The sequence below is a fragment of the Platichthys flesus genome, chromosome 7 (genome assembly GCF_949316205.1).
Source record: "Platichthys flesus chromosome 7, fPlaFle2.1, whole genome shotgun sequence".
Classification (NCBI taxonomy): domain Eukaryota; kingdom Metazoa; phylum Chordata; class Actinopteri; order Pleuronectiformes; family Pleuronectidae; genus Platichthys; species Platichthys flesus.
In genome coordinates, this window is record NC_084951.1 from 13,049,785 (window position 1) to 13,065,400 (window position 15,616).

The 15,616-nt window shown below is 40.8% G+C and overlaps 1 protein-coding gene across 1 annotated transcript in view; it reads right to left on the reverse strand.

Moving 5' to 3' along the window:
- The window catches only part of cntn3a.1 (contactin 3a, tandem duplicate 1), an 80,854-nt gene that overhangs the window by 42,540 nt on the left and 22,698 nt on the right, over positions 1 to 15,616 (reverse strand). The window contains exon 5 of the mRNA XM_062392257.1: positions 7,612 to 7,707. Within this exon, the coding sequence (XP_062248241.1) occupies positions 7,612 to 7,707 (96 nt within the window). The remainder of the gene's footprint in view (positions 1 to 7,611; positions 7,708 to 15,616) is intronic.

The following is a 15,616-nucleotide window of genomic DNA, read 5'->3' on the forward strand; positions in this document are numbered from 1 at the left end:
AAAACTGTCACTTATTATGACTGATCAGTTGGGCTATTACACATGCAACGTAGTATTAACAACTTAGTCATGCACACAATATACATATCAATGTATTTCCACTGCTGTGTCGAGGATTATTATGCAAACATTTTAATGTTTGTGACAAAGTGAGTGAAGACACATGTAAATGTTGTAGCGTGCTTGTTAAAATAGCAAGAACTCCATCTTTAACCTCCAACACTAATTACTGCTGTTTGTTTATGAATAGCAAAACATATTGTCACAGTCACATGGACGGGTTGAGTTAGTTCTGTTAATTCCTTCTGATAATACATCTACTGTAAAAGGAGTCATTAACCACACACTTCCTGTTCTATTTTTGCTTTCAACGATATTTTCTGTCATTTTAGGCAGCTCTCATCACACTAATGTACGTCTAAGTACTATTTTTTCCAGTAAGTTTAGTCCATCCCATGATCACTCACTCAGAACTCTGGCTCTAAATTATGTAAACTGCGCAAGATGATGGCGTAAGTACCCGGAATATTTTGACTTCATATCTTGATAGTGGGAGAAAGTTGAGAGGTGTCGTCCACGTTTATGTGCAGTCTATGGTTTGGATTGAGACAAATTTAAGATCTGCAATATATCTGGTTGTTAGCTAGAAGAGAGAACATTATCCATAGCTGTGTGCATGTGATGTTGTTATGATTTTCATAATTACTGTTATCGGGCAAGGATACCGGATACATAGGGGAAACCCTGCTTGCCCTAGGACACGTACTCCGAACTAACATTGCGTAAATATAACTTAGTTTTCATGCAAATTCGTTTCTTGAGCTTGCCTGCAACGGCTGTACCTTCCTGGATCTCAGGCAAACTAAAAATATGCCTGAACAAATTAACCAACGTTAACATTCTTTACTTTCTAACCCGAAAAAAAAAAGAAGAATTGTAGCTAATCGAGTGATGACACAAGCAGGAAACACAATTGCTACCCATTGTGAATAAACATAAATCGGCACAAATGATATCAAATCTCAATTCATTACATTACATTACATTACATTTCATTTAGCTGACGCTTTTATCCAAAGCGACTTACAATAAGTGCATTCAAACCCGAGGGTACATACCAAGGACGACAAGAATCAAGAAAATACAATTTCTTCAAATAAGGCAAAACTACAAAGTGCTATAAGTAAGTGCCATTTAAGTGCTAGTAAAGTGTTAGTTTCAAAAAGTTGTTAGTGTTTTTTTTTTTTTTTTTTTTTTTTTTTTTTTTTATTTATTCAAGGTAAAGTCGGAAGAGGTATGTTTTTAGTTTTCGGCGGAAGATGTGTAGACTTTCTGATGTCCGGATGTCAATGGGGAGCTCATTCCACCATTTAGGAGCCAGGACGGAAAACAGTCGTGTTTTTGATGATTGTTTAGCTCGCAGTGAGGGAGCAACGAGCTGATTGGCCGAAGCAGAGCGGAGTGAACGGGGTGGGGTGTAGCGTTTGACCATGTCCTGGATGTAGACTGGACCGGATCCGTTCACAGCATGGTACGCAAGTACTAGTGTTTTGAACCGGATGCGAGCAGCCACTGGTAACCAGTGAAGGGAGCGGAGGAGAGGAGTAGTGTGAGTGAATTTAGGTTGGTTAAAAACCAGTCGAGCTGCTGCATTCTGGATGAGCTGCAAAGGTCGGATGGCAGTAGCAGGTAGACCTGCCAGGAGCGAGTTACAGTAATCTAGACGTGAGATGATCAAAGCCTGGACCAGAACCTGCACCGCCTTCTGAGTGAGAAGGGGGCGTATTCTCCTGATGTTGTACAGCATGAATCTACAGGACCGTGTTGTTGCAGAAATGTTGGCAGTAAGGGAGAGTTGGCTGTCGAGTGTTACACCCAGGTTCCTAGCCGTCGGAGTGGGGGTTAACACAGAGTTGTCAAAGTTAATAGTCAGGTCGTGGATGGGAGAGTCTTTCCCTGGAAGGAAAAGAAGTTCAGTTTTGTCAAGGTTAATCTTCAGGTGGTGTTGAGACATCCACTGTGAGATGTCGGTCAGACAGGCAGTGATTCGTGCTGCTACCTGTGTTTCTGATCGGGGAAAAGACAGGATTAGTTGGGTGTCATCAGCATAGCTATGGTAGGAAAAGCCATGTGAGTGAATGACAGAGCCGAGGGAGTTGGTGTACAAGGAGAAGAGGAGAGGACCTAGGACAGAACCTTGAGGGACCCCAGTAGTGAGAGAACAAGGTTCAGACACAGACCCTCTCCAAGTTACCCTATAAGTGCGTTCATTGAGGTAGGAAGAGAGCAGGGAGAGAGCAGAGCCTGAGACACCGAGGTCCTGAAGGGAGGAAATAAGGATCTGGTGGTTCACTGTGTCGAATGCAGCAGAGAGGTCTAGAAGGATGAGGACAGAGGAGAGAGAGGCTGCTCTAGCAGTGTGAAGCTGCTGAGAGACAGCAAGGAGGGCAGTCTCAGTTGAGTGACCTGCCTTGAAACCAGACTGGTGAGGGTCAAGAAGATTATTGTGGTTAAGATAGGAGGAAAGTTGATTAAAGATAGCACGCTCAAGAATTTTGGAAACAAAGGGAAGGAGAGAGACAGGTCTGTAGTTATTTACTTCAGACGGGTCCAGGGTGGGTTTCTTCAGGAGAGGATTTACTCTTGCCTCCTTCAGAGAATTAGGAAAACAGCCAGTTGACAGGGAAGTGTTGATTAGATGGGTAAGAAAAGGAAGAAGGTCAGGGGCAATAGACTGGAGAATGTGAGAAGGGATGGGGTCAAGGGGGCAGGTGGTCGGGCGAGCGGAGGTTACCAAGGTCAGAACTTGATTGGGAGACAGGGGGGTGAAAGAGGAGAGCGAAGGGGACGAAGATGAAGTTGTTGGAAGTGTGGTTATAGAAGGAGGATCAGAAAATGAAGAGCGTATGTCATCTATCTTTTTGGTAAAGTAGTTGACAAAGTGGCTTGGTAGAAGAGAGGAAGGAGGAGGGGGACTGGGAGGGTTGAGGAGGTTGGAAAAGATGGAGAAGAGTTTTTTGGGATTAGAAAATGAGGCTTGAATTGCAGTTTGGTAAAAAGTGCTTTTGGCTGTGGAAATGGAGGCAGAAAAAGAGGAGAGAAGAGACTGATAAGATAGCAGGTCCTCCAGGTGTTTAGATTTCCGCCATTTCCTTTCTGATGATCGCATAGTGGCTCTGACGGCACGCACCGAGTCAGACAACCACGGAGCTGGGAGGGACTTGCGGACCTGTCGTATAATATTATATAATATTATGTTCATCTAATGTGAGGAAGCATCCGCTCCAGTGGCAGTGTGAGTTTATGTGGCTCATGTGGCACAAATAGTATTATAGGTTAATGTTTCAGCTACAGTTTAGAAAATGTAAAAATATGCAGCTTTAGATTATATGTAAGTATGGATGTTGTTATCGTTTGTCTTTAAGAGCAGGTAAAGGCTTTGTATGAAACTGAATGTGACGGATGTGGGCCGAGTGCAATGCCACAGAGCAGGATACTGACAACAAACCCTCAGGTACTGTCGTCCCAAATGATCAGTGTCACATTGCAGAGAAGCCCTCACAGGGTTAGGGCTAAGTTTTGGAAACAAATGACAGACAAGACGCAAGAATATGAATTATTCAAATAAATCTATTAACATTCCCCTAAAGACAAGAACATCAAGACCCAGATACTATATTTCCAAAGATTTTTGTTTTACCCAACCATGTTGATTAACATTTGAGAAGCAAGATTTTGTCAAATATGCAAGAACGCAGTAACAACAAAGCAGTTGAAGTCCCTAAACAAGGTCCAACATCAGAAGCTTGGGGGATTTTATGAAAATGAGTTCATAAAGAAGCAGGGTAGATTTTAATCTCCATCAATATGACAATGTGTCCCACAATTCCCTTATTGTTGGTTAAACCGTCGGTTGAAGTTAAAAGGGAAAACAGAACAATTCATCAGTGAAATTTCAAATGAATAAATAAACTGCAACTGAACGTAAAGTACACAATGTGTGGGAGAATGAAATGACTGAGATGAATCACTTGATTAGCAGGTGAGGTGTTTAAATGACAGGAACACTGCAGGGCTTCTCACAGAGGTAAATCTCCCACCCGATGGTTATATAAATAAAACAGGATTCATCATCAGATGTGATTTTGTGCTTTATAATGCAGGTGAGCTGTTCACATTACGAGACTCACGACCTGCGAACAAGGTCATTCAACACGTCCTGTGCTTTCCAGAGCTCAGGAGCAGCCTCCTGAATCATTTGTGAAGTTTGGAAATGTGAGAATAAGCAGGTTCCTCAAGTCCGAACCTTTCTTGGCCTTGCTCAAGTATGTAATAAAACCTCTCTCAAATCTAACAACAACACCTTCTGTTGTACCCGTCATGTAAAAGCCTGTATATGCGACCATATGCTCCTTTTCGCATGGTCAGGAAACCCACAAACACCCACTATTTATTTTTGTCTTATTTTTGTCTGCAATCAACATTCTCTCCCCGGTCTAATGACTCTGTAATAGACGTTGGTTTCATTCCTCTACAAGTCCAATCAGGAGTTATAGATACGTGACACAGGGGTGAACACGCTAATCTGGCAAGACAGCGAGGTGAGAGAGTATCTCAGTTTTCTGTTAATGTGTGATGTTGAATATGATGCACCGTTGGGATAAAGCAGAAAAGCATGCTTCTGATCACCTTTTTGGCCATCAGGAGATATTTAGACATTTAGAGAGAAAGTCTTTAAGGATTCTAACTTAGTTGGTAAACTTTACCTGTTATCTTGGTCTGATTCATACATCTATATGTTTTTGCCGCAGTTTGCCAAAAATCCAGAGATGATTCTTACTCAGACGAGAAATGAAATTACAAATGACAAATCACCTTCTCTCAATAGAAACACTTACCACCTGTAGATATTGAAATTCATGCTCCGTACACCTGTGCTTTCACTGTGTATAAATAACTCACTAACTAACAGACGGAAAAATGCTGCAAGGATAATATGCAGCATTCGATATTGCTTACAATATATACGGCACAGCCATACAAAATTTGGTATGACCTACAGTGACTTCGGCATTCATTAAACATCTAAACAATACAGATTATTTTATTGACTGAAAGGTGATTTAAAGGTGACTCATTAAACAACATCAATATATTTCCAAGGAAATAAATAATGCTTGTTTACCTCCTCCTCTTTTCCTGTCAGCCTTTCAAATATGTATGTGCTGTGTGCAATCCACCGGCAAGAATTCAGCCCATGTAATCTTGCCAAGGAGAAGTCAGTCAATGTCAAGTCATTTCTGTGCCCGTCACTGAAAAGATGGCTCACCCAAACGGTGGTCTAGGGAACCATACACGCCTCGCCAATGGTCCTCGATAAAGAGGAAGCAATCTCCCTCTTCCAAATTGTAAACATTAGCCCGGTGAATACACGATCACCTTCACAACAAACAATTCATCATGCTTCTAGGAAGGAGCTAGACAGGATTTTTGCATCTGGTGCATCATCCTGTCTGAACTGGCGCTGTTTCCCTGTGAGTAATGAATAAACCATTGGATTTAAATCGTTGTCCCCTGAGTTTTCACAATATTTTTGGACAATGAGTGACACAGCTAGTGCAGCCCAACAATCCTGACAATGCTGCTGTGCATTTTTTTTGTGAGCAGGTTCGAACATGTGTTGGCATTTGGACACCTTGCGCCGGTGGATTTGTCTGCAATATAAAGAAAGCCGGCACGCAATGAGGCTGCCAAATGTAAGCATATGGCTCATTGTTCCAGCTTTTCTTGTCAACACAGGGTGAGATGTCTCATTATAACATATACAGAACAAAGCACTACAAATATAAGCCCACTGTTGGGTTTGCAAACAAACACCTCATAATATTCTCTGTGCAGCAGCTGAACAGCGTGGCTTCACACAGGAGTGGAACACGAATTAGTTGACTAAAGTTTACCTAAAATGACACCAATTTGTTTGCGCTCAGTTTGTACATTCAGCAAAGCATCCAGCAGCCAAAGCAGGTTTCTTTGTTTGTTACTGAATCTCAGTGGCACACTGTATTGTTGTTTTAACAAAGCAGAAGTATTTTGTTTTTGCAAAATTATAAAAGTAGACTTCTTTCAATCCAACGGGAATCAATACAATTATATGGAAATCATTGCCATCACTTTATGTTACATTTATCCATAAATCGCACATTAACTTGTTTTGTACAATTGTCTGTAAGATAAAAGATAAAACTCAGTTTGCTTGCAATCCCTGAAATTGGTAACATAATTGGGTAAAATCAAACAAGATGAAAATAAAGTAAAAACTTCATTAAATAAGTTAAAAAGTCCAAAAGTTTTTAGATTATATTAAGCTACTTTTACTGCACTGCGGTTGTTCGCCTCTGGTACCCATTGCAGTAATTATAGTTACTTTTTTTTTTTTTCAAATCATTTAATCTTTGAGTCCAGGGGAAAATGGTAAAAATTTGAAGAATTTCCTTAAAGGCAAATTTGAGATATCGTGTTCAAGAGGCTGAAGTGTTTTTGTGAAGCTGTCGTGGCCTTCAACCTCAGACCACCTGAATCCAATCAGTAAATCTGTGAGTCTACGTGAGCATTTGTGCCAAAGTTGAGAGTATTCTCTCGAAGCTGTTTCACCAAAACACGTTCATGAGGCCAAAAACATGTTTTGTGCGGCCACTGTGACCTTTGAACACTCAAATCTAATCAGTTCATCTTGAGTCCAACGTAACATTTGAACCAAATTTGAAGACATTTCCTCGAGCTGTTCCTCGAGGAACTGTTTTTTGTTTTGTTAGGTCCCAGTGACCTGAACCTTTGAATTAAAAACACTGATCATCCAGTTGAGCATTCATACCATGGAAGTACATACAAACAACCTTAAAAAACATAAGGCCCCCGGCCACTGTCTGTTGCTGGTGTGGACGCAAAACTAGAGCATCTGCATTTCCTGGAGAGAATGTGCTGCATCTGCTGCTGTTATCTTATCGTGTAATGAGTGTAATTTACATAACAGTAAAAACACAGTCACTATACTCTTTAAGACTGATGCTTAAACATCGTTACATTATGTTACACTGGTGAATTCCATTCAGCCTCGCCGACTGGAAGAGTAAGAAGCCAATCTTCAGACCCCTGCTCAGAAGTTAATGGCACTGGATGCTGACTCCCATTGATAATGTCATGGCAAGCAAAGGGCTGATCTGAGGCAAACAAAGCACCTTCAGAGAGATGCTCCATTACTCCGCCTGGCAGGGACCCAGCCACAGACAGCCTCTCCACTCTGCATGCCAAAGTTTTCTTTCGCCCCCACAGAAAATTAGGCTCACGGGCCAGAGTGTCCCAAAGTAAAAATGACTCACTCCACTGATCTCAACAACACAAACAAACAGCGAGGAGATCTGAGGGGGAGCGCACAAAACACGACTTCCCCTTCATCCAGATAAACAAGCGAGATGGGGAATCAGTCTGCACTTTGTCTGCATTCGTGTGTAGGATCTGACTTCTTCACTAAAACTGAGTCTAACAGATCTGCAGCTACAACTGGTGGAGATTCAAATGTACGTATCTTCACATGAGAGTAAAAATAAAACTTACCTCCAGAGTGCGGTGGCGGGCCACACAGTAAAACCACTCCTTGACCCTCGCGAACCCTCACTGGACTTCTCCTCTGCGTCTTGAAGTTCTCCAAGTCTGTTTTCCACAACACAAAAGCAATAACAGGAAATAATCAATTCCTTCTAGAGCCATAAACAAACAGAAAAGAAAATAAACATGGCGAACTGTGTACAGAGGTAAAAATGCACTACAAGTCAAATCTATGGCTGCTCAATAATTTCACACTGACCAGAGTTCAACTGTGACATGTGATGCAGAACTTTTGCATATTTTTATGAACCACTCGTGCTATGTTTACATAAATGCAGATGTGGTGCTATAAAGTCCCGACCACTTCTGACTGGAGCAAAAAGCAATTCCTCAAGTATAAGTCACACATGAGTGAATTTAATTGGAACTGCACATTGTTATCACTTTCTGTGTTTCATCCAGTGCACACAGACCAGCAACAATTAAATGATTTAGACTGAGACATCATTTGTATGGAGACCGATTACTTGTTGACAACCTGCCGAGAGAAAGCGAATAGAGACGGCGATCCTTGAACACTCTGGCTTTTCTCGCCTGCTGCGGGTCTTGTAGATACGGCAGGCAGCGCAGCCAAATGTGCAGCTGCCGTATAACAACATAATCAAGACAGAACTCAAGAACGGAGGGAGAGAGAGAATGCAAAAGTGACAGATCTGGTGTACAAGCACAAAAGGCGGCCCTCTGCATATTAAATCATAAGTACACGATCTCTGCAGACTCCGTCAGCAATGGAACACAGCATCCAGCAAAACAGCGTTTCATCATCACAATTGAAAACAGCTTTTCTTTGTCTTTTGCTCACAAGCGAATTACGTGAAGCTCCTACTTTACTTCCCAAATTAATGAATAGATCTCACATTCGGTGCCGACAGATTGAGTGAATGCCTCAGTGGCCAATTCTTAATCTATGGATGATCCATGGTTAACACAAAATAACATCCTCTCTGTGCATGAACAGATTTGGCACAGTTAGGCTCCCTCAGCAAGACATCAATAAATCCCCTTAGAGCTGATGAAGCTCCAGAGTAAATGTGAGGAATCTATTAATTTACCACTATCCCATATTTGGGCTATGTGTGTGCCAGTCTAACTTCACGCAATTTCACATTTTAACGTTTTTAATCACAGTATAAATTAAAACACATAACTGGGGAAATGATAATAAGTTGCTGTTGAAGGTTTCCTGCTTGCCATTCGAGCAAATTAAGCTTTGGCTCTGTCCTAACATCCAATACTTGGTGAAGACCATCGCTCACAGTTATAAATACACTTGGTTTTGTCGATCCCAGAGAGACAGAGATAAATTTGACTTATCATCCAACATTTTAATCATATTTAATCTGCTTTATTTAAAGATTTTGACACCAACATCTTAAAAACCATAGAAGTAAAGCCATTAGAGCATGATAGTGAACCTGCCGGAGCGATAGGACATTTAAACTATAGCAGCAGAATGGAATCGAGCCATCATTACCTCCGTCAAGGTGGTTATGTTTTCACCCCTATATGTTTGTTTGTTGGTTGGTTGGTTTGTCAGCAAGATTACACACAATATGTCTTCACAGATTTGCATGATACTTGGTGGAAGGATGCAATATGGGTCAAGGAGGAACCCATTAAACTTTGATGTAGATCTGGATCATGGGGTGGATCCAGGGAATTTGTTTTTCAATTTTTTAAACTTGCGAAATAGGATTTAATTTTCCATTTTCACTCTTCTCCCAGGGAATATTTCATTGGTATTATTGATGACTGATGACGAAAAAGATTTAGGGAACTGATGTCAGAGTAGGTCAAATGTTGCTGCAGCTTGAAATACAGGCCCATCTCCATTCAAAACCACAAGCGTAACACTGCTATGATGACACATCATCTGGGAAATGTCCCATGACGATAAACATTTCGGTCTGAATAGAAGTGATGGACATTGTGAGCGACACTGCCTTTCGCCCATTGCTTGAGCTATGTCACAATAGGTCAGGAAAAAAAGGAGAATGTCTTTTCATAAGCTGCTTTTTTTTTGTACCTCTGCCCACATAGTGTATGAGCTTAATAAGAGAGATAATTAGATATTTGATGACTTATTAAACTATATGCTGCTCTGGTAGAGTTGAAATCCCAGTATGCAGTTACTGGAGCATGGATTTTGAAATGTTTGAACAAGTGATTTCAAGTTATTACTCTGCACACTGTCGTCATGCCAATGAATGTTCAGAAACACACACTCTCTACAGTGGGCTATGGACAGCAATTTCAGGCTTGATGCAGATGGCACACATAATAAAACCAATTGTGTGTGTGTGTGTGTGTGTGTGATAACATTTTCTACATATATGACATATGTCAGAAAAAATACGTTAAATATATATATATATATATATATATAGCTTAAATATGGGAAGAATATTGGATATTTGAAAACCAAACAGTGAAACTTTTTCACTGAAAGTAGGATATTTTTCATATAGTTTTGAACTGGTAATGCTGGGATATGGTTTGAACGGCAACATGATTTCCTATCTGAATTATTGCATTATGTTTGTTTTGAAATCATGTAAAGAAACTATATATTTGGACAAAAGCGTCAGCTAAATGAAATGTTATGTAATGTAATATATGATTTAAGTAATTCAGATGGGCATGCTAACATGGTTCTCGACTTTAAAATGCTACGACACAACGCTGACATCAGTCATCGGCCCTAAACAATTGTGTGTGAGAGGAGCTGCTGTAGGCTGCACAAGGCTGTGTCGGAAAACGTCATATATCAAATCAAACATTTTACCGTAATGAGACAGAAACATATCGGGCCAGACATCTCTTCCTGCTTCGGGTGATTTTGTCCCCATATACCTGTTCTGTCAGCTGGTACTATAAACGACACCTAGACTCAGATTGAACTCTTCTCCACCAAAGCAGGCTCACATTGTCGAAAAATAACCCAAGCTGCTCAACTCACGCTGAGAGTGAAGCTCTCCTGATTAATATTCCTTTGGAGTATGGCGAGGCGTAAATGAGCTAGACACACTAAAAGCCAACAATGCCTGACAACCCGGGCTGTACTGCACCCTGTGGATCATCTAATCAAGCCTATCATGGCTCTGCACCTCCGTGTGCTTCTTCATGGCCGGGTTCAGGCTATTTTGAGTGTTTTCAGATCCATGAAATTGGATGTGAATTTGCATTTATTTGGACTTGCTACTCCAATGTGGCCCATTGTGGTGAATGAGAGGAGATTGCAGGAAAGGGGAAATTGAAGCCATTCTGTCGGAGTTTGAGCTCGAGGACAATTTGTGATGTGGTTACATTTGTCTCCTCGCCATAGGACACAAGGGAAAAAAAGACTTTCAAAAAACTTTCTTTATATGAAGTTCTTCAACTATGGTTAATTTGCTTCCATTAAGCTTATGTCTGTCGGTTATTCTGTATGTCTGATGTAAGCTGAGCAGCCACAGCAGGATCGGGGTAAAACATTTATAAACTATGAGCTTTTCATCCTAACAAACACAAATAATAATTCAACATGAATAATATTCAATGTAAAAGAAAATTAAAAAAATTGTACAAACTGTAATTAACATCTGATAAAGGATCGTCCTATTACTACCTTCAATTCTACATAATTTAAATTTACTAGAAGCTTAGCCCAGCAGAGCTTCTAAAAGGAATTTGGCGCTTTTAATGTAATTTCTGATTAACAGAAGGGTTGTAGAAATATAAGGAAAGAGCCCTGGAATCATTTTGACTTTTTTTTGTCTTCACCCACTAATGCCACCATTTAAAAAAAAAAACTTTCACCTAACCATCTACCTTTTTATCAATTACTTCAAATGTGAAAGTGCCTTACAATCTATCAAAAATTCAATAAGAAGGAAACTGTAAGAGGTGGGGTGCGAAGGCAGGAGGTGGTTATGTAGTTATGTTTTAAGGAGATTCTAAATCGATTCTCACAAAGTTATGTTGATATCTTCTCAGGTTTTTCCTCTCCCCTGTCGCCAAGCTATTGCTTGTGCTTATCGTGGAAACACTGTTGGGTTTCTCTATAATATTGTACAGTCTTCATCTTGCAATGTAAAGTGCCTTGAGATAATTTAATGACTGAATGAAGGATAATGATTTGCAGCCATACATATATACCTGTATTGCATGTGAACACTATTACTGACTTGACTTGCACTAAAAGCCAAATCCACATCTTGGACCACACGTGTGAGACATATACATGTGCATAATATGTGACATCAATGTATGATTGTTTCTATGAATACTTTTGCTAGTATTTACTTAGTGAATGATTTGTTTCACTTTTAAATCCCTTATATTTGGATGGAGCTGTTTTTACATCCGCCAAGAGATACCAGTCCGTGTGTTGATTTGTTTGTTTGTAAGCAAGACTATACAAAAAACACAGCTGAACCGATTTCCATGAAACTTGGTGGAAGCGTGAGGTATAGATCAGAGAAAAAAAAAATGTTGGTTCACTTTCTTTAACAATGTAAGACAGGGTGCAACGTTTTCCCAGAAATAATCCATGGATCTTGTTGAAAAGAGTATGACATGTTTGGAATCTAAAATCTTTGCGTGAGATAAATTTGGTGCAGCCTGATTGAATTTAAGGGGACTGCCTTTGAGGAGGTGTTTGCTTTACTGACTGCCTTTCTACTTATGAGATTGTCTTATGCTGTCCCTGCGCACATGAAACATTTTTGGGTTCTAGTTTAAAATGTGGTGCTATAATTTATAGTGTAGTAGCACCAGCAGCAGCAGTAGTAGTGAAAGTAGTAATACCTAACATGGATGCATTTTGCACGTTAGGAACAGTTAGGAAACTTGCAAGTAAGAAAACATCAGTAACCCCTCCAAAAGGTGAGAACTACTAACCTTATTCTACTAAATCCTGTAGTGGACACAGTTATCTATGGGAGGTCCCATCTGAGAAGCTACATTTTGTGAGTAACTTTGAACTTACTTGTACTTACATCCATTTACAGCTAGCCAATATGCCTAACATGTCGTATCTGTAGTCTTTATTGAACACGTCAAAAAGTACAAGTCTAGTCCATGAAACCAAAAAGCCGCCATCAACAAGTTGTTATCATGAAAGCAAGAATATATGAAAAAACTGCAATGAATATTACTGATGATGATACAAATCATCAGTCAGCTTCCCTGCCCTGCCCTCTCCTCTCCCTGTGTTCTCAGAGAGGCGTCTCGCAGTGAAGCCCTAACAGTGAGTGACACATGACATTTGAGCAGTGATCAACATCAAAGGGGGCTAATTCTTACACAGCCCGACCGCTGCTCCCTCCTGACAATTACACCGCCGCCGCGAAGCGCAGCGTTCAGGAGAGGTCCACCGCCCTCCTCCCTTACAGATGATTAGAGACCCAGATTGAGCACTTAGCATCCCGGCGCTGATGAGAAACATTATTGTCCCTTCCTCAGATGCATTTCAGACCGAAAACAGACTTAATTTTCACCTGAGGAAACATCAATGCGTAAGAGCACAAAGCTAATGGAAATGAGAGACGGAGAAGAAGAAAAAGAAGAGATAGAAATCTTACAAAGTAATTATACAGATAAGGCAGTTAGGTTCGACCGGAGCCAGTAGGAAAAAATACAAATGAGGTGCAATTACGGGGCTGAATTTGATAGGAGGAAGCACGAGCACCGAGATACAAGGGAGCTGCGTCCTGCATTTCTTTCATAAATACAGCAATTTCATCCTTCATTAAACACGGTGTGTGTTGTGTGGCTCTATAAGCAGCACGGCATCTCGGCTGCAGCATGTTCCTTCTTAAGGATCAGACATCCAATACACTCTGCTTATAGTGCAGGCCTTGCAATCTGCTGTTTGATGTTGCATCTTGCAGTGGTGAAAATCCTTTCACTTACAGCTAAAAAAAATATCCCTGGGAGATTAGGAAACTCAATCTGGTTTGATAACCAACTAGATTATTCCTTGCAGCGGTCCCTGCAGGCGAGCAGAACCTTTTAAACATTTAAGTCTGTATTGTCAACAGGATCAGGAACCTTTATGCGTTTAGAGGTTTAAGCCCCGACCAGATGGTAACAGAAGCTGTTATATCATCCATCTTTCAGGGGATTAAAATGTAGGCTACATCAACTTTTATAGAGGGGCTGCACACTCAAGCAATACAAGCATGAAGCAGGACATTATATGTGGCACAAATTTAAGACACTGATCTTCCGTCCTTCATCAGCATGAATATTTTATTTAATATTAAAAAAAACACAATGTTGTGATCACTGCTCGGCTCTGGTTCTATGGTCTCATGCCCAGGCCGCACTTGGTGCATGTAGAGTGCTTGACGGCTGCGTAGCTGATCTGCTGTGTCTAGCATATGTCTGCTGTTGACACGGTCTGCCATCTGCCTGATACAGAGCTGCTACGTGAGGATTCTATAACTGCTCCATTTACTTGAATAAAAGTAGGTTTATGTACTTCACTAAATACCAGGATTCTATGGTATTAAGCTGTGCATCTTCCGGTCTCCCGGTCAAATTTCACAATAAAAACCTTGTCAAAACTAAAGAATGAATTCAGTCAACAGAAACACTGGATTGCTTTTACTTTGAATGAGACATGTGGCTGCTCTGACCTGCGCCGGAGAGAGCACATGAGACGCTCGTGCATCCAGTGCAGCCGGGGATTCAGATTTGAAAAGATTAGGAGATGGATGTTATTGTGGATCCTTGTATTCCCTTCATTAATGGTCCTTAACCTGGTTCTTGTCTCATGAAGTTATTACAAGAGCCCCTTAGTGTCATATTGAGCCACTCTGAGTCCTTTACAAATGGCACCCCTGACTCATAACAGGCTGCTCCTCCAATGAATTATTCCCTTGACCTGAGACCCGCTCAATCACCCGGCACACTTAATTAAGTTAAACCAAGAGCAATAAATAAGATGTATGACATATCAGCACCGATGCTTGTTCTCATCCGTTGACAAAAGCCGCAGGTTCCTGGTCAGGCCCGGGCGATGGATGAAACCAATCACAGTGACATGCAGCTTAGGTCAATACTGGGAAACTAATTGGAATTGTGAATATGATCAACAGCTCTTGAGCAGCCCGGGACACAGATTTGCCCTAAACATGCTGAAGATTGAACGGTGCTTTGAGACAAAGACGCGGCCAACAGTGGCGAGATGGATACCTCCGATTCTCTCGCTGCCCAGCATCATCTCCCTGTCGGCTGTGGCAGAGACACAGACATCAGAATTCAATCTAGCTGCACCATCTGTTCACAGATATAAGGGCTGTCATTTGATATGGGCTGCCCATCAAGAGTGGAGGCCTCAAGTTCACCTTGCCATCAGAGAGGCCTCAGACTCAGGTCTTATAAAATGTGATAGATGGAGGCTGTAAAGCATCAACCACACTGGGGTCCTTCAAGGCCTCACCACACAACAACGCAGTCTTCATCACAAGGGTGTGAGAAGTTTAAAAGCAACAGACAAAGTAAACACCGGCGGAGGAACTTTAATCATTGTTAAAGAAAAAAATAAAGTTTGCCATTGTATGACTGGATATGATAATGTGAGTAACTCGTTTCCTCATTAGAAACCTTAACTGTATCGGCCTACTGTAAGAGTCTCCTGTCGCTGGTGTTTTTTTTTTGTGTGAAGATCTGACAACAAACAATTTCCAGTGAATCCTACTGGGTCATTATAGTTTCAGTGCACCAAAACGTCTGATGCTTAATTAAACTTTTACTTTTTGAAGTAAACAAAAACTGAGATGAACTCAAAAAGAGCTGAACTCGGTTTGAGGTGAACGAAACTTAACTGAGGTGAAATAATAAAACTGAACGTAACACAAATAGTCTGTGGTAATAAAAATAATCAATGTCGAGGTATTTGCAAAATGTGGTTACAAGTAACAATACGAGTAAATTATAATGATCCTGATTAACGTGTTGAATATTG